The sequence below is a fragment of the Pogoniulus pusillus genome, chromosome 9 (assembly GCF_015220805.1).
Source record: "Pogoniulus pusillus isolate bPogPus1 chromosome 9, bPogPus1.pri, whole genome shotgun sequence".
Lineage (NCBI taxonomy): Eukaryota > Metazoa > Chordata > Aves > Piciformes > Lybiidae > Pogoniulus > Pogoniulus pusillus.
In genome coordinates, this window is record NC_087272.1 from 28950253 (window position 1) to 28972516 (window position 22264).

The 22264-nt window shown below is 43.5% G+C and overlaps 1 protein-coding gene across 5 annotated transcripts in view; it reads left to right on the plus strand.

Moving 5' to 3' along the window:
• The window catches only part of MTUS1 (microtubule associated scaffold protein 1), a 139561-nt gene that overhangs the window by 109515 nt on the left and 7782 nt on the right, over positions 1-22264 (plus strand). For 4 of the 5 annotated variants that reach the window (XM_064149055.1, XM_064149052.1, XM_064149056.1 and 1 more), the window contains 3 exons: positions 12340-12406; positions 21068-21282; positions 21783-21888. In XM_064149055.1, coding sequence (XP_064005125.1) covers positions 12340-12406; positions 21068-21282; positions 21783-21888 — 388 coding nt within the window. Of the gene's footprint in view, positions 1-11344; positions 11502-12339; positions 12407-21067; positions 21283-21782; positions 21889-22264 lie in introns of those variants that run through there. The other variant, XM_064149054.1, reaches the window with a different exon arrangement.

Below are 22264 nucleotides of genomic sequence, written 5' to 3' on the forward strand. Positions count from 1 at the left end.
GCTGTTTCTAGCCCAGCAGGAATCTCTCACAAAACTCTGCCTGAGTTCAAACCTGTTTGCTGCAGCCATTATCTTGAGCTGTCAGTATTAACAGCTGGCTCTGATGATACCTTCATGCTTAGGCTGTCAGGATTTACCCAGGGGATTTACACGCCTAACTATCTTTACCAAGACTTTTCTGAACTTAAAAATTCCTAAAAAAACCCAACAATTTCTACCTCTTGGGAGCTGCTGGTGCACTGGGTTAGTAACGGATGGGAATGGTCTTGGCATCCAGAATGCTGGATGCAGGGAACGGTGTGGCTGGAGAGAACACCAAGCTGCCCCAAGGTTCTGCAGCGTTAGAGAGCTGCATGTGCAATGGCAGCATCAGAAACACATGTCAAACTGTAGGCTAGTTTCAAGCTTAGTCTTTCTAGACTGCTGTACTCCCCCTGATCCCCTGGTAACTCCTGTGACTTCATAACTGTTTTCCTGTTTTTTAACAAGCTTAAATGAGAAAGGAAAAGCAACAGTACAGAGGAAACATTGAAATCGGCTGTTTACAGTAAGTGCCTGAAATGCCAAGGAAAGCCTTCTCCCCTTAACCTTTCATGGCATTAAGCTCTGAAATCTGCACCACTGCATTGGAGTTCATCTTTTAACTTCCCTCTGATATTGATTCATCATTTTGAATTTTGAGTTTATTTCTTGGCCTTTCAGTAGCAGATGTGTTCACAGATGCTTTAAAGACGTGGTTTAGCGTGCCTGCACTAAGTCCGGCTGGGGCTGCCACTCCTGCAGCCCTGCCCTCTCTTCCCTTTACCCTCATGTCTGCACGGGCTGGTGCTTGCCTGGCCTTGAGAAGCTCATTTAGGCACCGAGTCACAGATTGAAAAGAATATTATGGGTCTAGTTTTATAGGTCTGTCCATACCCTAAGTGTTAAGGCTATGCCTCTGTGCAGTGTTTCACTGTTAAGGAGTAGAAGTGAAGAACCACTAATGCTGGAGCAGGAATACGTGCCCAAGAGGTCTGCACCTATTCCTTGCAGCCACATACTGCGTTGGGAAGGAAAATCCCAAACTCTTACTTGTTTTCAAGATGTGCTACACAGTACCTTATCAGCTAATGAGAAGGAGGCTTGCTGAGCCCCTACCCCTGCCTTGGAGCTGCCTTCCCCACGAGGCTGCATGATCATTGTAGCTGAAGAGTTTGAACCTCTTAACTCACTGTTCTACGTAAACTCTTACCTGTTTGGGGTGGAGGCTGCTTGTTTAAGCAGCACAGTACTAGCTTGTTTTCAAATCTGGTTTTGAGACTCTGAGGGAGACTTTGCTTGTGAGTGAAAAGGAAATGCATTGTTAGAGTGACTCGAAAAGCTCTGTGGCTGTTCGAAGTGTTAATTGATTCCTCTTATTTTTGTGCAGAAATTGCCACGTTTAGAATGACTCAGGCAGTGTAAAAAAAATTAGGTGGTAAAATGTTTAATTATTATAAACACCCATTTCTGTTCTTCTGGTTTAGTGAATTAATCTCATTATGTGTTTTGAGAGCTCTAAACAGACTGTGCTGTAGAAAGGAGCTTCAGAAAGGAACTCTACTCTGTCGTGGTGAGACTTCATCTTGAGTACTGTGTTCAGTTTTAGGATCCCAAGTTTAAGAGGGACGGGGATCTGCTGGAGAGGGTCCAGCAGAGGGCTATGAGGATGATTAGGGGCTGGAGCACTGCCTGATGAGGAGAGACTTTGGGCTTTTTAGTCTGGAGAAGAGAAGACTGAGAGGGGATTTGATAAATGTTTATAAATATCTGAGGGTTGGGTGTCAGGAGGGGGGGGACAGGCTCTGCTCACTTGGTTCCTGTGATAGGACAAGGAGCAGTGGATGTAAGCTGCAGTGCAGGAGGTTCCATCTCAACACAAGGGGGAACTTCTTTACTGTAAGGGTCACAGAACACTGGAACAGGCTCCCCAGAGAGACTGTGGAGTCTCTTTCTCTGGAGACTTTCAAGGCCTGTCTGGATGCCTTCCTCTGTGACCTGAGCTAGATCATATGGTCCTGCTCTGGCAGAGGGGTTGGACTCGATGATCTCTTTGGGTTCCTTCCTGTGATTTGTGTCTGTGCCACAGGGTGCTACAGAGATGCACAGAAACTAATTTTCACTGTTGTATTTCTGTTGGTGTGGTTATGGGACAACTGGTATGTACAGTTTAAACTCTACCTGGGAATGATTGTGTCTCTTCATAGAGAGAAATGCCCTTTGGGAGGCTATAAAGCCTTGACAATAATACATGAGTACCACTAATTGTGGATATGACAGAGGAAGCAACATAAGGAATGTGCTAGAAACTGTGGGACTGAAACAGGCTTCAGCATTTCTAGGCGGAAGCAGAAATTAAACATGAGTAAATGAGCTACTGTAGCTGGCATTTCCTGACATGGGGGTGACTGCAAGAGTCATCTTAAAAAGGTGTTGTTTCCATCTCGGTGTACAAAGACACATGCATCAAAAACATTTGTCCTGTCCTTTTTGAAAATGTAGCAGGAATTGCTTACATCTATGAAGTTAAAAGTACATATCCAGGTTAAGAAGCAGAAGTATACTTTGAATTCCTGGGTCCAGTCTTGTTCAACATCTTTGTTGGTGACCTGGACAGAGGCATTGAGTGCACCCTCAGCAAGTTTGCCAACTACACCAAGCTGTATGGTGCAGCAGACATGCTGGAGGGAAGGGATGCTCTCCAGAGGGACCTGGACAGGCTGGAGAGGTGGGCACAAGCCAACCTCATGAGGTTCAACAAGACCGAATGCAAGGTTTTGCATCTGGGTCGAGGCAATCCCAAGCACAACTCCAGGCTGGGCAGTGACTGGCTGGAGAGCAGCCCTGAGGAGAGGGACTTGGGGGTGCTGGTGGACAAGAAGCTCAGCATGAGCCAGCAGTGTGCACTTGTAGCCCAGAGAGCCAACCAGATCCTGAACTGCATCAGAAGTGTGGCCAGCAGGGCAAGGGAGGTGATTATCCCCCTCTGCTCTGGTGAGACCTCACCTGGAGTACTGTGTCCATTTCTGGAGCCCCCATTGCAAGAAGGATGTAGATGTGCTGGAGTGTGTCCAGAAAAGGACCACAAGGATGATCAGAGGGCTGGAGCAGCTCTGCTATGAGGACAGACTGAAAGAGTTGGGGCTGTTCAGTCTGGAGAAGAGGAGGCTCCCAGGTGACCTTCTTGTGGCCTTTCAGTATCTGAAGGGGGCCTACAAAAAATCTGGGGAAGGACTTTTAAGGATACCAGGGAGTGACAGGACTAGGGGGAATGGAGTGAAGCTGGAGATGGGTAGGTTCAGACTGGATGTGAGGAGGAAGTTGTTGAGCATGAGAGTGGTGAGAGCCTGGAATGGGTTGCTCAGGGAGGTGGTTGAGTCCCCATCCCTGGAGGTGTTTAAGGCCAGGCTGGATGGGGCTCTGGCCAGCCTGATCTAGGGTAGGGTGTCCCTGCCCATGGCAGGGGGATTGGAACTAGATGATTCTTGTGGTCCCTTCCAGCCCTGACTGATTCTATGCTTCTATCTCTGAACCCAAACCCATTTCTAATAAAAGGAAGAATTTTTGAGAAGTCGTATTTTGGCCTGTCTGTTGACAGGTCTAGCATTTAGAGCAGCTGTCCAAACCAAATTTGTAGTTTGGGTTTTCTAGAGCCTAATGTCAGGTTGGACTGGTTCTCATTAGGATTTTTATCCAGAGTGTACTTCTGCTCTTTCAATCTGGCTTCCAAAAGTATGGGTGTAACTTTTTGTAAGAGAGAATAAAAGTACTTACTTTAGATAAATTTTGTCTTTCTTCAGGTAAAAAAAAAATCTCTTAAAAGAGAAGTAAAAAGATAATATCTTAAATTTTAGTAAGTCAAGTGTGTTTTGTTAGTGGAGTGTTGAGAAAAACACAGTAGCTTCCCCTCTAGGGCAAATGTAGACTCCGGCAGCTTGCACATGGCAGGTAGCTGTTGGAATCATAGAATCAACCAGATTGGAAGAGACCTCCAAGGTCATCCAGTCCAATCTATCACCCAGCCCTAGCCACTCAACTAGACCATGGCACTAAGTGCCTCATCCAGGCTTTGCTTGAACACCTCCAGGGACGGTGCCTCCACCACCTCCCTGGGCAGCCCATTCCAATGCCAATCACTCTCTCTGTGAAGAACTTCCTCCTAACATCCAGCCTGTACTTCCCCCAGCACAACTTGAGACTGTGTCCCCTTGTTCTGTTGCTGGCTGTCTGGGAGAAGAGACCACCCCCTACCTGGCTACAATGTCCCTTCAGGTAGTTGTAGACAGCAATGAGGTCCCCCCTGAGCCTCCTCTTCTCCAGGCTAAACACCCCCAGCTCCCTCAGCCTCTCCTCATAGGGTTTGTGTTCCAGGCCCCTCACCAGCTTTGTTGCCCTTCTCTGGACACCTTCCAGCACCTCAACATCTCTGTTGAATTGAGGGGCCCAGAACTGGACACAGTTCTGGAAATCAAGGAACTTTCTCAGGGCCCCTGTGACACAGGGCTGCTGGGGTACAAGAATATCCTTGGCAACAGGTCGGAGGCTTGTGAGGTCTAACATCCAGAAAAGTATTTTAATCCATTAATTACTGTGAAACTAGGCTGTGGTGGAAATAGCTTTTTAGAAGGCACCTCAGTTAAGCAGTTTATTGGGTGCATCTGAGTATTTAGAATGAGTTATGGCTGGAGACAGTTGGGAGTCTTGTCCTGCCCCTCGTTAATTCTCCTAATTTAGTTTTTTCCAAGAAGATGCAACATTAATGTCAGTAGCAAGATCAATGTTTCTATTATGTAGGGAGTGGCTGCTGGAAGAAAGAAAATAACATCTTTGCTGCTTGTTTCCATCTTGGTTTGCACTGCCTTCTCAGATTAAATTTTAGACAGCCTTACCAAAATGATGTGAAATAAGTGCTGTAGTATTGTGCTTAAGCATTTCAAAGCAGCATATAAAGATAATTGTAATTTTTACAGATGTTAAAACCTAAGCTGTAAGAATGTAAGTTGTTAAAGGGGCATGATAACTCAGGAATACTTTACCTCATACTCAGATGAGATCAACTGAGACCCAAAAGAAGAAAAAAGCCTACAACAAAATAAACCACTTCAAATACTGAAAACTAAGTCATTGCTCAGGGTAAATATTTTCTTTTTATGAGATCAGAGTTTTTACAAGGAAGAAAGGAGCCATTCTCTGTGGCAAGGGAAAATGTATATTGGGGTTCAAAATCCCTGTAAAGTAGAAAGCAGGTTGTAATAGAGATGTAAAGTTGCATAGTTCCTGTTACTACACCAGGGCCTACTTTTGTAAAGGTTATGCATGAAGGTGGACATCACTTGGAAATGGGAAAACAGAGATCCCGTGTAAAGCTTGTAAAAGCATAAAGAGCCTGCAAGTGTAAGATCCTTGTTAAATATTGACTCACAGGAATCCTGTTTGGCTGGTTCTGTGCTTTAATGTTTCACACTAAGCATCAGGGAATAACAATCTGGTTTTCCATGAATGTACTTAGCATATGAGAAGTAAAACATTAGAAATTACAGTGAATCTCCATCAGCTAATCTCCTAAGTGGTGTAGTCTGAGGCTTAATTGAATTCTGTTTGAAGTACTAAGTCAAGGTAAAAACTGATTGCTTATTTCATTTGGTGAGAGGATAATGCAAAGACTTACACATGCCAGTAGTAATTTGGAAGTAGCAGTTTTGCTGTAGATGGTTTTATTTTTTATTTATTGAGATGGTTAATGGCATCTCTTTATTTCACTGCAGTAATAGCCTACTGTTCCATTCAAAAATGTACATGCAGCATGGGGACTGAAGTCTTTTTTGCCATGCAAGTTTCACAGACTGCACTGAGATGGAAGGGACCCTCAATGGTCATCTTGTCCTTTGGAGGCATCTTGTCCTTTGTTAGATGCCTCTAACTAGATCAGGCTGCCTGCAGCCTCATTGGGTCTGATCTTTAATGCCTACAGGGAGAGAGCCTCAACCACATTCTTGGGCAACCTGTTCCAGTGTTTTACCACTCTCATTGTAAAGAACTTCTTGTCTTATTTCCTTAGCTTGCTTTTACCTCTGAGTGATGCAAATGAAATGATATTTTGAGGCTTGATTTTTATTTTTTGTTGAGCAGGGTGGGGGCCAGGCGAAGTGTTTCTACTTCATAGTGTGGTGGGGGCTTTTTCTTTATTTTAACTTCTAAAATTGCTGCCTTCTAATTAAAAGATTTATTTAGAGGATTGCGTTTTGCCAGTAAAGAAGGAACAGGAGCCGGTAGAAATATTGTAGTGCAAGGACAAAGATAATCAAAGCAAATCTCATGCTGCGAAGCGGATGTGAATGGCCCTTTTGTTACCCCTTCATAATTATCTTCAGGCCATAGTCACATGTGAGTGACTGGAATATATGCAAAACCATGACTCAGTTTCTGTAGCGCAGAAAATGATGCTGCTCATCTTCTCATGACTAGTGTGGCACAAGGATGTAGCAGACTCCCATTTCTAATGCTTTATCTGGTCAGATGAGAAAGATGCGTTATGAATTAAGAAGTGTTGGTAGATAATACTTCATCAATATGAAATAGTTAAGTGCTACTCTGTTCTTCCATACAAACTATCTCCTGTAAGGTCTGACCACTCACTCAGAACTGCTTGCAAGGAACCATTAATTTTTTTTTTCTTTTCATATGCTCAGTGTTTCTCTCTGAACTTTACTTTTAGTAGTAAGTGCCTGTGGTTTGAGCAAATGACTTTGAAAAACCAGGCTTTCCTTTCCCAGAACAATATTAATTTGACCCCATCTGTGGCAGTAGAATGCATTTAAGTGCTTCCTTTATGTGCTCTGAACAATTTTAGTCTGGTCTAATAAAATGCTTTTTAAGAGCAATGTGATTTTTTTAATATTTGACATTTAATGTTTTCCTTCCATGAATCTTGACTCCTGAAATGACTTGTTTACAATATGTAGTGCTGAAAAAGCTAGGAGGTTGGTTTATGACCTTCCATTAAGAGTCATTTCCACCTGCCAGTTCTGCCTATGACAGGTACAGTTGCTGTCCTTTGTATGTGACTCAGAGCTGCTTGCCCGCACGCTGTGGAATGCTCTACCAGCATCATCTGGGCCTTTCTGCATCTTGTCTGGGCAGGGATCATGTTGTATCCCAGCCTGAGGAGGGAAAGGTTCCATTATGGGCACGATGTTTTTTGTCATGGGAAAAGTGATGACCTGATTTCCCCAGGATACTTCAGGACCTTGGAGCGGGCTGAGTCTGTTCCTTGGCAGCTATCTAGCCTTTTGCAGTTCCCAGCTGCAGCCATGTATGATGGTTGTTCTGAATCGGTTTGTGTATGGAAGATACAAGGCTTCACCTGAGTAAAATTGTGAGGAAATCTGGAAATATTAATGTGAGGATTAAGAAAAAAATTAGTTGAGAGCATTTTGTTAAATGGCAGAAGCTTACTCACAAGTTTGAAATGCCACAGAGCTTCTGGAGGAGGTGATGCGTTGCATGGGCTAGAGTAGGCAAATTTGGTAAGTAGTTTATCACACAAATATTGGAGTGACACAGCTGCTTGAAATTACACAGACACACATACCCTCGTGTTTAGGTATTCAACTACAAACTTTTCATTAGTGGTTCTTGTGAATTCTTCTTCCTTCAGTACAACTGCAAAAGTGCATGTGCTTTGTTTCCAGGAGTGTGTGCTTAAAACGTGAACTGAGATGTGTGGCTAATTGCTGCTAGATGGGTGGTGTTAGCTTTTTTGGACAGGCATACTTAAAATCTAGTTTCTACTGTAGTTTGCTCTTTGACTTGGAGTAGCTGTTGAAGGACTTATAGCCCTTAATATGGAAGGAAAACCTGTGAAGTATAAATAGGTTTTTTTGATGAGGCACAGCCTATCTGGGGCTCTTGAAGCCTTGATGTGCAGGCAGAGCATGGAGCTCCCATAGCAGGCCTGCTTTGCCTGGCCAGCAGCAGGACTGGGCTGGGAAACCTGAAATGGTTAGTCCAGGTAGTTGCATGTTCTCTCAAGCAAATAAGGAGATGCCAGTTTGCCATAAAACTGCATGCGAAGTTGCAGTGGGATGCTTGAGGAATACCCACTAATTTCAGCCTGAGAGCTGGAGCCTTGGGGGTATCTGGTGCCTTTCTCACGTGAAGATTTAGTATAGATACATAGCCAGGAAGGTTGGTTGCTTGTGTGCTTGGGGTAAGTACTTTTGTTGTTCATTCTAGGATGTGGACCTTTGTAGAGCTTCCTGCCTTTAAAGCAGAGCCATAGAAACAGTTCAGTGTGGATGTCTTCACCCTCACTTGTATCTAAAGTGACCTTAGGCTGGTCTGTTTGAATCTCAGCCTGTCGCAAAAGTAGCTGATTGCCAGGAAAAATACTCTTAGTGTGTAACTGAGCTGCACAACTCCCAGTAACACAAACACCAGTGACAGATTTTGTAATATTTTCCATTCCCAACTTGTTCTTTTTTGTCATCTTGAAACTGTCATTTTTTTCCAGCCCCCTATCTTAGACCTCTTCTTTTTCCATGCAATTCTAGTCGAGCCATAACTCACCTTCCCAAGTGTGCTTCTTGTGCATCCCTCTGAACTTGTCAACACTTTAAAACATGAAGGATTTGTAAGGGCCTCATCTTTTACAAAACTAGAAATTTCTAAGTCCTCTTCTTTAAGCTGAAATACAATAGCAGAATTGCACCACCCTGATGTTGCCTGTAGCAAAGCTTTTATTCCCCAAACTCTGTTCTTGTTCCTTCCTCCTATGGCTTCCGTGTTTATGGTAGGGAGAACATTTTTGGCCAAACCTCAGCTGGATTTCTTGTGCATCTACAGTAGGTTCATTTGAAACAGGAAAAATAAGTATCCAGTCATCCTGTGTGATCTTGGCATAAACTGCCAAGATTGTGCCAGAATCATCTTTAAATGATCATGAAGACCCTCCTTGAGTCTCTGAGAAGTAAGTAAAGGTAATTCTTGTTGCCAGATTTTTCTGGATAAATGAGTAATGGCCAAAATGCTCACTCCTTTGTGCTTTCGCTTGGGTCTGCTCTCAGTTTCTGCTCATGATTTTTTGTTTTCAAGTGGAGTCTTGTAAAGCATAAACTAGGAGGTTTCCTGATATTCCAACCCAAAACCCAAGTGCACACTTGTCTTTTAAGTACTGAAGATGACCCTTACTGGATTATTCAAGTGAGTTTTGGTATTTCACTACATTTAACTTTCACATCTTGGAAACTCAAAGGTTTTCTTCAGACATTCCCAAACCTGGAACTTCAGTTCTCTTAGAATCACAATTTGGAATAGACTCTCAGGACAGAAACTTGGATAAAGGATGCTAAATGAACTGCTAGTAAATCTGACTACTTCACAGGGCTGGTTAACTACATGACAACTACTTTTAGGCTGGCAGCTTCTATGGCTAGCTTTCTCTGAATATATTCTTTAACAGTCTGTATGGATTTCTTGATTTGTGAAGCTATGACTGGGTAATCAGCTGGTGGTTGAGGCACAAGGTAAAAAGCAAAAGGGCTGAAGAGCAGCAGGAAGCAAAGAAACACTAAAAACAAATTAAGAAGTCAGTAGGGCAGTGTTTTATTTTAGGTTTTTAGTTTCAGTCTGTCAGCCCTTACTATATTCTGATCTCATGCTCTTTACTCATCCATCCACTGCAACTGAGAACAAGTACAAAATGTGTGTAGTGTAAGGCAGCCCTTTTGGAAACACTATCCAAAGCCATTAGTATTTTCAAAGGGTCTGCTGTGTGGTCCAGCCACTAGGCTGAGGGAGAAAAAAATTAGGTATTTCATTGACAGAATGGGCTGGAAGAAATCGGATTCAAGGATGATTTTATGAGAACTGGAACAAAGAATATGCAGAGAAAGGAGGAGAGGCATTAAAACTTCAATAAATCTCCTGTGTTGGTACACTGATTTAGTAATGGACAAGGTTACTTTAAGAGCTTTGGAAAATTCCATCAGGAGCTCACAGCATGAAAATGAGAGTGCTTTGCTGTTACATTCACTTGCAGATCCACTACCTGCTTGTGTCCCAGTGTGCTAGGGTGCAGCTCAAATACCTTACTGCAGCATTCACATTTTCATCATCAGATGCTGTGTCCATAGCAGGAACTGGTGTTTCACAGGAGTGAGATGATTCATTGCGGCTTCCTGAACAGGGAAATGGGAAAGAGCAGGGCAAGTCCTTTCAATAACTGAGCTCTTCTCTCCTGAGAATTTACCATGGAGGACAAGGCGTGGTTTTCAATCTTAGCCACTGTCACTGTCAAAGGCTACTTCAATTCAATGTAAAGCTGGAACACAGCTACTTAATACCCCTGCCAGTGTGTCAGCATCAAAGTAACTCTTAAGACTGCTTAAACAGCAGTGATTAAAAAGAGATCTTTCCCATGCAAGGGAAAAATTACAGATATTTCTAGTAAAGGGCTGGTTGGCCCTCTCATCTAACCAGCTTGCTTTTCAGCTGCAGAATCACTTCCTATAACTTGAAGCAGATGAGGATGCGTAGTAGTAATAATCACTCATTTTGATTAGCCTTGTGTCAGACCTTAATACATTACTCTCTTCTGGTTGCTCATTCCCTCTCTTTTGTTTCTTAAGGACGGTGTATTTTACTGCTTTATTTGTTCTGCAGGTTATTCCCCCCTCTAGGACAGAGTGCTCATAACTGGGAGACCTGCAGTCAGAGTGGCAGGGGGGCAAACGGGGAACCTGCTGTAAAGATGAGGTTTCCCCTGAGGATACGGGGTGCAGGTGTGGCCCTGACAGTGTGTGAGTTAATCTGCCGCGGTTAGTGGTGTAATAGCTAATGGAAAGGTGTAAGTGATTTTTAGGCCAGTGCGTTATTTGTGAGTGGTGTAGTGTGCCCTAGCTGAAGGAAAAGCAAGTGAGTTGCAGGCTCTCTGCGTGCGCATGGGCTGTGAACACAAGCCTGGGCAGGGACAGCAGCAATGCTGCTGTATCTGTCTCTCCCATTCAGCTCAGGCCTCCTGTGGCTTATTTTTGAAAGCATCCACAGATTCAGTGTGAAAGCAGCGTACAGCAAGCTCCAAACAGCTAAAAATAAGCCGCACTATCTGCAGAGAGGGGCAGCGGTCCCTCGGCAGGCTGGCTGCCGTTGGAGCAAGCGGAGATCGATCCGTCTCCTGTCTGGGGCTCGCCTTTCATAAAAGAAGGGCTGTGGCTTTAAGTGCTCGCTGGCTGCCTGTGCCAATTGCAGAAGCTGCAGTATCTGCCGCTGTCGGAGCGATCGGCGCGGAAGTAGGATAACCTGCAGAGCCAAGGTCCAGTGCTCGGCACTGCTGCATGGCCATGGCCGGACCATCCTGGCTGGTGGTTCCGCCACCTGCGCGTCGCCTATGAGTGCCGGGGGGCCGAGTAGGGGGCTGCTGGAGCCGGAAGATGGGCTGCTCTAGCAGCAAACTGTGCCTCTATTCTCAGTGTGCTGCAGTGAGGGTAATGAGGATTTGTTTTGCAGTGCTTTTTCCGGCGGCCGGGAGCTGGATGAGAGCTTGGTCATCAGCAAGGTGAAAGTGCCCTGGCAGTGGGAAGCCTGGACCTTCTCACACTCCTCTGCCAGGGCCAGGGGTCTGATGCCCCGAGTCGTGGAGCAGCTCTGTGCTGTGGCCGTGGCTGGGCTTCTTTCTCGGGTGCAGGTCTGGAGGCAGAGGAGCCTGGCCAGCCACCTTCACCCGGCTGAGGTGCAGCTCCAAGGCAAAGCAGGGAGATGGGTGCTTCTGCTTGTGGTGAGCATGGGTTTATGGTGACTGTCTCCGTACAAGAGACATCATCTCTAAAGAAAGAGCTGTGAGCACTGGAGTAGGTTGTATTTAACTTTGAGCAGAGCTCTGCCTTGCCTCGGTGGAAGACTGAGCATTTAGCAAAGTTTTTGGGTTTGTGTTTTGAGTAAGCTTAAGATAAATATTTAATGCATGTGTCCTTCGCATATATACTGTCCTTTTGTGCCCTTCACAGCTATTGGCTGATTTGTTCTGGAGGCTTACGTTGCTACACCCATCATAAAATATACAATTAATTGCTGCAAAGTATGATTTTAATTGCAGTGTTATCATGGAAAAGGCTATTCTTTGTTTTAAAGTATAACTTCCTTAACAACAGAGAACATCTGTGTATTTTGTAACAACAGAACTGTTATCCTAAATGATTCATATCTTGGCTCCTTGCTCCTGTCTTGTTTTCCTACAGAACCCCTCTAAGTTAATTACTGGCAAGTGCCCTGCTCAGGTCACTAGTAACCAAATGTTTGGGTTTGTTTGGTGTTTTTTCTCTGCAGAGGGAGGAAGCACTGAAACAGCAGAAGGAGTTATCTCAGGAACTAGTTAACCTTCGAGGAGAACTAGGTAAGAATTTATTTTTGTGTTCTTCCTAAGAACAGAAATGCAGCAAAACAGATCTGCAGAAAGACAGATGCCCTGCTATTGTAATGGCAGTCATTTAATTCCCTGACTGAATTCTGCTCAGATGCTTTCATTGCTGCGTTTCTCTGGAGCCCTGACAGTGTGACCCCAGGTTCACGGAATTCCTGGCACAGATCTGACTGCGCCTAGCGGGGCCTCCTTGCAAAACATGTGTCTGATGACCAAAGCACTCCCTTGAAAGTGGGAGGATGGCTAACAGCATATATACTTTTGTTTGATCCTCGATTTACTTGTACAGTGTCTTCTCAAGGTTTGCTGGCAGCAAATGCATAAACTTTTCCATCGTCCATAAAACACACTGCAAAATCAGCGTTTTGCCTTAGTGGCTCGTAGGTGAATGGGTGTAAAATTAACAGAAGGAAATGCTGTTGAGCTAATGAGATAAAATCTTTGAACTCATAATACAAAATTGAGCTGTCCACTAGGATAGCTATAATGTGCAGGGGCTGGTTTTACCAGCTTTGAAGCTCGATTTAACTCCATTTACTGGAAACAGCATAACTTACTTGAACTCAAAGCAGAATCATCTTATGTAGTACAGAAAGCCATTGGCTTGAAAATGATAGCACTTGAAAGTAGAGCTGGAGTTTTATAAAAGCACACTTCTGCTATGATGAAATCCCTTTTAAAAAAAAAAAGGAAGAAAAAGCTTTAAAAATAGAACTAATGCATGTGGAGTAGTTTCAGTTACTACTGAGGAGCTGGAAATGTTTATTTTCACATGCTGTGGGATTGGAGTATTGTCTCAGCCTACAGTGAGTGCGAACGTAGGTGGTGTTGTATGCAGATGGTGCACTTTGAAGTTCAGATTTATTTTGTAGCACTGATTAATAAGGTGGGCATTCCTCAGCAAATACTCAGAGTTGGAAGGGTGGTGAGGAAGGAGAGGTTTCTCTGTTCTCCCAGCTGAAGCAACAGGGTGCAGCTTCTCCTCTTGTCACTATTATTTTTGTGCCATTTGGAAGGTTGTTAAAATGCAGTTTTCTAGGGGCCTTATTTGATACTGCCTAAAACTGCAAATGTGTGAATGGGGTGTATCACAAACACAGAGAGCCTTCAGCCTCAGCAGATTGGTGAGAATAGCAAAGGCACAGCAGAAATGTGTAGCATTTTCTTTCTTGGAAGCTTGGTACTAAAAAAAAAAATGTGGTGTGTGTGGTTTTTTTTTTTTTCTTAGAGTTTGGTGCAGTCTGGCATCTGTCAAGCTGCAGCGTTTGAAATTCTTGCTGGGGCAGGTTGCCTTAGGGAGGTTGTGGATTCTTCTTCACTGGAGGTGTTCAAGGCCAGGTCGGACAGGACCTTGAGTAACCTGGTCTAGCGGAAGGTATTCCTGCCTATGGCAGAGGGTTTGGAACTAGATCTTTAAAGTCTCTTCCAACCCAAACCATTCGATGAGGCACCTGGGTTGCAGTTTTGCAGTTGTTTCAGGCAGGTCTCAGTAGGGGCTGGCTTTGAAAGAGCCTGGACTTCCTCAGCCTTTGTCTCCCTCTGTCCTGCCTTGTGCCAGCACTGCTGCCGAGGCAGCCATGCACTGAGCCACAGGGTGAGCTGCCTGGGGACATAAGCCAACTGAAGGATCACTGGTGCTCAAGCAAGCAAAGAGGAAGGAACATCAGGATGCAGGGCTGTATTGCCCTGTTGACTGCAGCCAGTCACCCCGAAGCGACAATAAGAAAAAGGAGAGTTTTGGTCAAAACTGGTCCCTTACATTCCTATGAAGTTGTGTTCTAAACATTTATTTTTAATGCACACACATGTGACTTTGTTTACCTTATCAACAAAATTACTTCAGAAGTATTGCACTGGAGCAAGGAAGTTGCTGTTCTTCTATGTGCCTGCATATTTTTGTTCTGTTCTGTATTGTTTTTCCTTTGTCAGCCTGAGTACTGTGTCACTGATCAGGAAAGGGAAAATTCACCTTAAATGGGCAGACCAAATGTTAACCAGCCTCTTACCACTTTTTTGGGGTGTCATGGTTTCTGGGATTGCTTGGGGTTTGTTTATGGTTTATTTTCAGAGATTAGTTCTTTCTAAGGGTGCCTCACTCTTAAGTGAGCTTCCCATAAACTTGGTACCTTCCTGCTTTGATTACAAGCCTGCTGAGCTCATCTCTGTCTCTCCCATTGCAAGAATAGGCTGTTCAGTCGGCTGATAACTAGAAAAGCACTCAAATGCATCTGAGCTTGATGGATCTGTGATGCCCAAATACACAGAGCTGTCAGACAGGGATGCTGGCTGGCAGGCTGCACGATAAGGTCCCCAGTCATTCCCCTCACAGAGCCGATACTGGGTCAGCTCCACGGGAGCATTTGAGTGGCAGCCTCAGGCTCACTTCCCTTTGTAAGGTTTCCAGACCATGGTTTCAGTGAAGCATTTATCTTCATGCAGCTCCTTTGTCTCAACCACGTCACATGTCTGGCCTGTCTGTACTTCTCTCTGCAGCAAGTGGATTTAAATGAAATTCAGAAATTAAAAACTATAGAGGTCTTCAATTCCACCTGGCTTTAAAAAGGAGTTTCAAAAGTAAAATTAAGAACAATAAATAAGCCAGCCAGAGCTCACTTGTTGACAAGGTGTGAGAAAAGCATTCTTGCTACAGTAGCTTTAATCCTCTTAAATATGCACCTGCTAATCAGCTTTCTTCTGCCACTCTTAAATGGATATAGCTGCACTTAAGGTTTCCATAGGCTGTTTTGACACAAGTACCATGATTTTTGATTCACAGTATGATCTAGGCTCAGACTGGCTTAGGTGGTTAAGTACAGTTTGAGTCTTCTTTGGCCATGTGGACACGTGTGTGTTTATAAGTGGAGCTTCATCTGCTGTGCTTGAAGCGCCTGTTGGTTTGCAGTTTGGGAGCAGGCAGACTAGGAGGAGGAACCAGGTGTGCCCATCTCGGTGTAGACTGCACCCTGCTTGTTGCCAGGTTCGAGAGTAACATTAAGTCTCTTGCAGCTTGCACCCTGCCCGGTTTGGACTCTTGTTTCTTGCTTTGAAGTTTTATTGTGTGTGCTCCCAAGCTTCTTGATTCCTGGCAAAGCCAAAGTGGCTTGCTGTCAAATAGTCTGTTTAGCAGAGTTACTGCGTATGACCCTTTCTACCAAAATACCTTTTTGTTTAACGATTTAAATATGTATTAGGATTTCAGAACCTGCCTTTGACAGCAACCACGCAGCTGTGCAGAGCACGGGGTGGGTTGCTGCTCTCAGTAGCTGAAAACATGTGCAAGGGTCAGCAATGGTAACCTGTTTGGGAATGGGCTTTTTCCAGAGGACTTCATTAACAGTTGGGCTCTCAACTTGAGTTTCCTTAAAATCTCCAGCCACAAAGACTAAGCTGTGCGGTTTGAATGCAAAGGCCTCACTTCTGGGAGCCTGGAGCAGGTAGCAATGTCCTGTTTATCACCCGTTTCCCTTTTTAAGATGCAAACCAGCATGAATTATGTCTAGTTACTTGTTTAATTATGTAAGTAGAAATTGCAAGGGCTGCAGGTTTCTTCAGAGGTACGAAACTACTCCTCTAAATTAATTGCGCAGCCAATTGTTTCGGAGCCTCTTTGTAACTGTTGGATGTGCTCCAGTTCAGTCCTGCTACAAAACAGCAGGTGCAGAGCTGACTCAGCCCCATGCCTGCCTTGGCCATTTGAAGATTTTTCACTTGTGAGCCTTTTTCAGCAGGCTGCAGGGGCATGTACCCTGTACAGCCAGATACTGTGCTCCTCCCTCTCCCCTCCATTCACTGCACTGCAGTTGATGAATACTATCTTATTCCAAATACCTTCATGCTATGTTTAATCAATAAATGACCTTCAAAATGTGTTTGAGGTTGCAATAGAAAGGTACTGTTTTACAGACAGGTGAAATGAATGTGGTTTTGCAGCTTTTGGTGATCCTTAAAAGTACTTACTAGTAGTTATGTATTTCTGTTAATTATTTGGGGCAGGGCCTAACTTGCCATGAGTTGTACACTCGGTTGCCTTCGGACACTGCACTATTTGCAGTACTAGAGGATAAGAACCAACTTCTGGGCAGGTATCTGAATGCTTCACATGTGTGCAACCATAATCACTTAAATGTAGCTTAAAGCATGCTTTTTGGGTCTACCTGCCTCATTTCCACTTGCCCAAGATCGAAAGTGTGAAGTGTAGCCTGGTAACCTGTATTGTTAATCAGGTTGGAAAAGACCTTCACAGGATCGAGTCCACCCTATTACCCAACACCATCTACTCAACTAAACCATGGCACCAAGTGCCACATTCAGTCTCTTTTTTAACACTTCCAGGGACAGTGACTCCATCAGCTCCCTGAGCAGCCCATTCCAATTCAAATAGCTCTTTCTGTGAAGGACTTCTTCCTGACATGCAACCTAAACCTTCCTTGGCACAGCCTGAGATTGTGTCCTTTCGTTCTGTCACTGATTGCCTGGGAAAAGAGACCAACCCTCACCTGGCTACAGCCTTCTTTCAGGGAGTTGTAGACAGTAATAAGGACCTCCCTGAGCCTCCTCTTCTCCTAGAAGTAACACCAAGAGAAATTTGGTCTTCATTAGTTAACAATTTATGTATTTTTAAAAATTATGTGGAGAAGATTTTGTGTCTACAGCAGACTTGCTCATCAACAAAACATACACAACAGATCTTGCAACACGAAACACAAAGCTAAGTGCTGAAGTTATGCACCAATACGTAACACCATGCTGAATACTTTTTCTGGTAGTTACCCTTTTTCACATCCCCATGTCTATTGAAACGCTGATGGTTTACTGTCCTAGTGACCTCGGTAGCAAAATGTCAGTCTAATGGCTTTTCATAAATCACTACTAGAGCAGTGAATGACTTAGACATTGATAAGGATAACTTTTGCTTCAAAACAGCTTAATTTCAGACTTAAAAAAATCCATTATGGTTTATCTTGTTAGAGCTGTGGAATGGTGACTTTTAGGGGAATGTAAGCTGGGAGAAAGCTCCTGTGTCAGCATTTTAGCTCTGTGGAGTGAACTGAACGATTAACTGTTTCATAATTAAAAAAACAGATTTTGTAATAAGGAAATATTGCATCATTTATTGTCCTATCCCTTGGCAACTTGCACTGAAAATATGAAATGGATTTCTTGAGGATACTACAAAATAGGATGATTTTTGTAGTCCTTCAGCCGGTGCTACGGTTCATGTGGTTTGGACCTGCTGCTGTTTGCACAGTTCCAGGAAGTTGAGATGTGCCTGGTGCTCTGCACTTCTCTTTTACAGGCATTTGGTTGCTAGTTCTGGCACACAAAGCTTTGCAATGCAATGCTCCAGGTGCAAGTGGCCATTGTTACTACGGTAGGTGAATGATATTTTTACAAGCATCAGCGTTTCTGAGGATACAGTGTTAACAAATCTTGGAGGCTTCCCATCATAGCTGCTGGTGGTGCTGCTGCTGCCCAGAACAACTAGACTCTGCATTTATAATGAACAGGTGTTAAGAAGCCTAATACAGCTTGATCCTGCTCCCTGTTGTAATGATAGAGAGAGAGATGATGCTGTAAGGCTGGGAGGAGAAGGTGGGACAACCAAGTGGGGGAAAAGTATTAATGGCTTTGCTGTTTGAATAAAGAAGTAAATCTTGCTTCCAGCTGCCAAGTACACCACTCCACATGCTTTATCCTTAAAGCTTAAAACTGTTTAGTATTACAAATGAGACTGAACAAACTCAATGGACAAATGGATAGCGCATCTTTGAATCTCTGTAGCTTGACTTTCTCTTAAGTGCTGCTGGGTCGTTTATCTCCTGTTGGTTTTTTCTGCTCAAGGTCTGTGGTCTGTTATAATGCGTGGCATAATGATGATGTGGAATTGTGAAGTGCTTTAAGAAGGGAGAGGAAGCGCGGTATTTGTGCAGAAAGCTCTGAGGCATTCTAAGTGTCTCTGAAGTGGCTGAGAAGTCAAAATAGAGATTTTTCTGTGGGCCACAAGGAGAGTACAGGTTGCAGTTCTGTGTTTTTCATCAAAATTAAGCACCAGTTCTGTGAGATTGCTACTGACGGCAATTAAAGAGTATTGATTAGTCAGAGTTTTGCAGCATCCTCTTGCAGATGGTGAATAGACAAAGTTAAAGAATCAGCTGCCTTTTCCAGGGCATGTCCTGTTCTTAAAACAGGGCAGCATACAGCCATACATGGAGATGGATGGGTCTGCTTGCTGCAGTCACTTGAATCTCAAGTCTGGGGACAAACTCTGCTTTACGGCACTTCTTATAACTTCAAGTTGACAGTTCCTCTGTTGTTGCATTTGAAACATAGTTCCTTGCACCACCATGATACTGGCTGTTCACTGGTGGTGTGGTGGTTCTGCTTCTGGTTCAGATAGCAAGGATTTGTAAGCAAGCATTGCACTTTCCAGTTTTGTGGAGGCCAGAAGGTTACTTCAAGGTAACACAACATTCAACTGCCAACACAAGTCTGAAAAGTTCTTGTTTGCCTTTGTGACATTAGTCCTCGTAAATCTGAAGTTGCAGACTGGCTGAACAAGAACAGATGTGTCTCTTTTCTTTGACAAAGGTGTGGTTTGCTATTTGCCTTTTCTGAAGTGCTTTTGCATTGGATGCTTGCTTCTTCCTCTGCTGGTTTTAAAGGCAGTGGATCATTTGAGGCATTTTGCTACAGTTATCTCGAATAAGGTATGCAAGCTGCCTATCTCTCAGCAGTCCTCTCCTTTCTCTACTATAGATGGTCAGGTCTGTTCTGTGTGTGGTTGGCTGTGTAATGTCTGTTTGGCTTGCTGCCTGGTTCTTTACATTATAAAGCAATGGCCCTTACCTGGGATGTTTCCTCTTCCCCCAAAACGCGACAATGCAGAGCGTATTCAGAAACTATGCCAGTGTGATGTGATAGAATACAAATGCAGTTGTTCCATTTTTTTTCCCCCAAAGGACCAAAAGGATAACAGAAGAAAAATTGGGGAAAAAAACCCTTTTTTTGGTGTTGGTACAGAAAGCAGTATATGTAAATACGAGGAAACATCCTCTTGGCACTCACCTTTCATGTTATTTATAAACATTACAAACGTGGTACATTTCAGTTGAGCCTTTAGTTGCATTGTTGCCAGTCTGCCCTGATCAGCACATCTTTCATGCCAGGACATGTATAAGCCTGGTTTGGCCTGCTTAGGCCTACCATGACAAGAGCTAAGCCTGCTGTTAAAGCTAGTTCAGGTACACATATGTGCTGATTGATTTCCATGCAGTACAAGCTCACTCTTAACACTTTCAACTGCAGGTTCCAAGTCATGGCAGTCAGGCCAAGACTTCATTTTTTAATAGGAAACTGCAGAGAGTACACTTTAGATCTAGAGCGCAAGTATCATTCATTGAGTTGTTCTTGCTCTTGATGAGCAGGGACTCTGGCACTTGTGTAGTCTGAGGCATACTGCTGGGGCAAGCTGCTTTTCCCAGTACTGCTTTGGGAATTGGTCCTTGGATATGCTGACTGAGATATTTCAAGGCTCAAACACAGCTGTGATGAGAATTTCCTGTCTGTCTGTAGAAGAATCCCTGAATCTTTTCATGCTTTTACACAGGGTTTATATTTATACTGCTTATGCAGTGTGCCAAGCTGGTATCAAGTGTATGTGTGCATGACTTCTCCTGTATCTGACTGAAGACCAAGCTGATGTTTTAGTTGATTTTTCTCATAAGCAGAAATCTATTTATTTTAAACCAAAACACTGCAGTCTACATAGAAGCAGTTTTGCTTAAGATCTGTTCACACATTTGCATCTGAGGTCCTGTTTCACCTTGCTTCAAGGCTTTGTGTGCAGCTACAACTGTGTAAGGCTCTTGTTCCAGTCATACAGTAGGAAAATGACTCCTCTTATTTCATCTTGGCTGAAGCTGGGAATGCTGAACTGCAAACTCAGAAGTGCAAGTTACGGAATTCTGTTTTGCCTTTTATTCAGCTGTACATATGGAGAGACAAACCTTTGTGGTGGACTTCTGTTGATGTAAATAGAACTGTGCAGCTGTTACTTGTTTTCTTAGTGCTCTACACTTTATGCCTGAAACTACTGTCTTGCACATTTAAGTACCTTGGGCACATGCACAATGTCAGTTCTGTTCCACCCTGTACTAGACAGTCCATGTCAGGCTAGGATTTCTTTTCTGCTGCATATCTGAATGTAATGTCAGCTAAGTGGTTTTATATATAAAATAGTACTCTAACAAATACACTACTGAAATGAGGTCAAATTAGGTGCAGTGGTAAATCCAATTACCTTTTTTTTTTGAGCATTTCAGTGTCTCTTGTGAGAGAGATTAATTCTTTTATGTCCTGACAAACTGTCACACTTGTGCTTTCTGTATGGGTTCCTGGCTTAACTGGATTCAATTCTCAGCATAAGACACACTGGACTTAGTAGTTTTGCAAGAATCTTTTCATGTGCCCTTGGTTGTGTTGCTGCTCATTTCATGGATAAGTTCTACTTGTATAACAATGTTGCTGTGCAGAGTGTTCATAATCTTTAATACTTATAATGAAAATGGTAAAGTTAGCATTGAATGTGATCCAATTACTTCTCTTCCCCCTCCTTTTTGCTTTTGACGTCTTCAGTAACCACTTCTGCAGCTTGTGAGAAATTGGAGAGAGACAGGAATGAACTGCAAGTTGCTTATGAAGGGTATTTGCAGAAGCTAAACCAGAAACATGACAATGATTTAGCTGAGCTGGAAGAGAGACTTAAACAGTTCTACACTGCAGAATGTGAGAAACTCCAAAGTATTTGCATTGAAGAAGCTGAAAAGTACAAAGCGCAACTCCAGGAGCAGGTTTGTGACATTTGAAGTAGAAATGTTCTCTAGCAAGTGTTTCTACAAGTGAGCTGGTTTGCTAATAATGGAGTTATTTATTTCATGTGGAATTCTTTCATTGCAAGTATAAAAATGCTGCTGCACTAAGCTGTTCAGATCTTAACTTTGTGTTTCGATGTGGAGATTCCTTGTGGCTGCAAGGCTCCAGTGACTTCTACAGCTCCACTGGATATTTGAAGAAGCTTCAATTTTAACATTTATAGAAACACACCTGGTCTGTGATGTTACTTTACAACAGCTCCACGTGTGAGACATGCATGTATCACCCTGTTGGCAGTGGTAAACTGTAAAGCATCATTCTCAGTAAGTGCTGTGTGCAGCTTCATTTCTTCTGTGACCAAGTGCTACCAAGACCATTTGAAATGTCCTCAACATACTGCATAAAGCCATTGGAACTATACTTTAAACAAGGGTCAGCACATGTAAGCAGGGGGTAAAATTATGTTGTCCTATTGCAGGTCGACAACTTAAATATCACACATGAAAACCTGAAGGTGGAACTTGAAAACAGCCACTCAGAAAAAGTAGAGGAGCTGAAAAGGGAGTACGAATCCTCTTTTTCAGGCAAGTGTTTTGTATTCAAGTACATACACTGTGGTGCTCCGAGTCACAAGTGAAAGCTCAAGCTTTTTTGTCACTCATTCTGTCCACTTGGTGGTGGTGGTCACCTGTCTTTGAAAAAAGTTGGCTGAATTCCTTCTTTGGCAACTGAACACATCTCACTTTATGTACAGAAATAACCATGATCCCATTGTAGCTGAATTACACTTTTAGAACAGCTTAAGGGTGGAGATGCCTTTCTTTCAGTAAAAAGATTTGCAGTCTGCCCTCAAAATCTCATGTTAATGAATATCTGCTGCCACCCCCATAGTTCTATAGGGAGCACCTCAAAACTGAAATTGAGGACAGGTGAGGTTGTGTGCTTGCCAGAATGAAATGG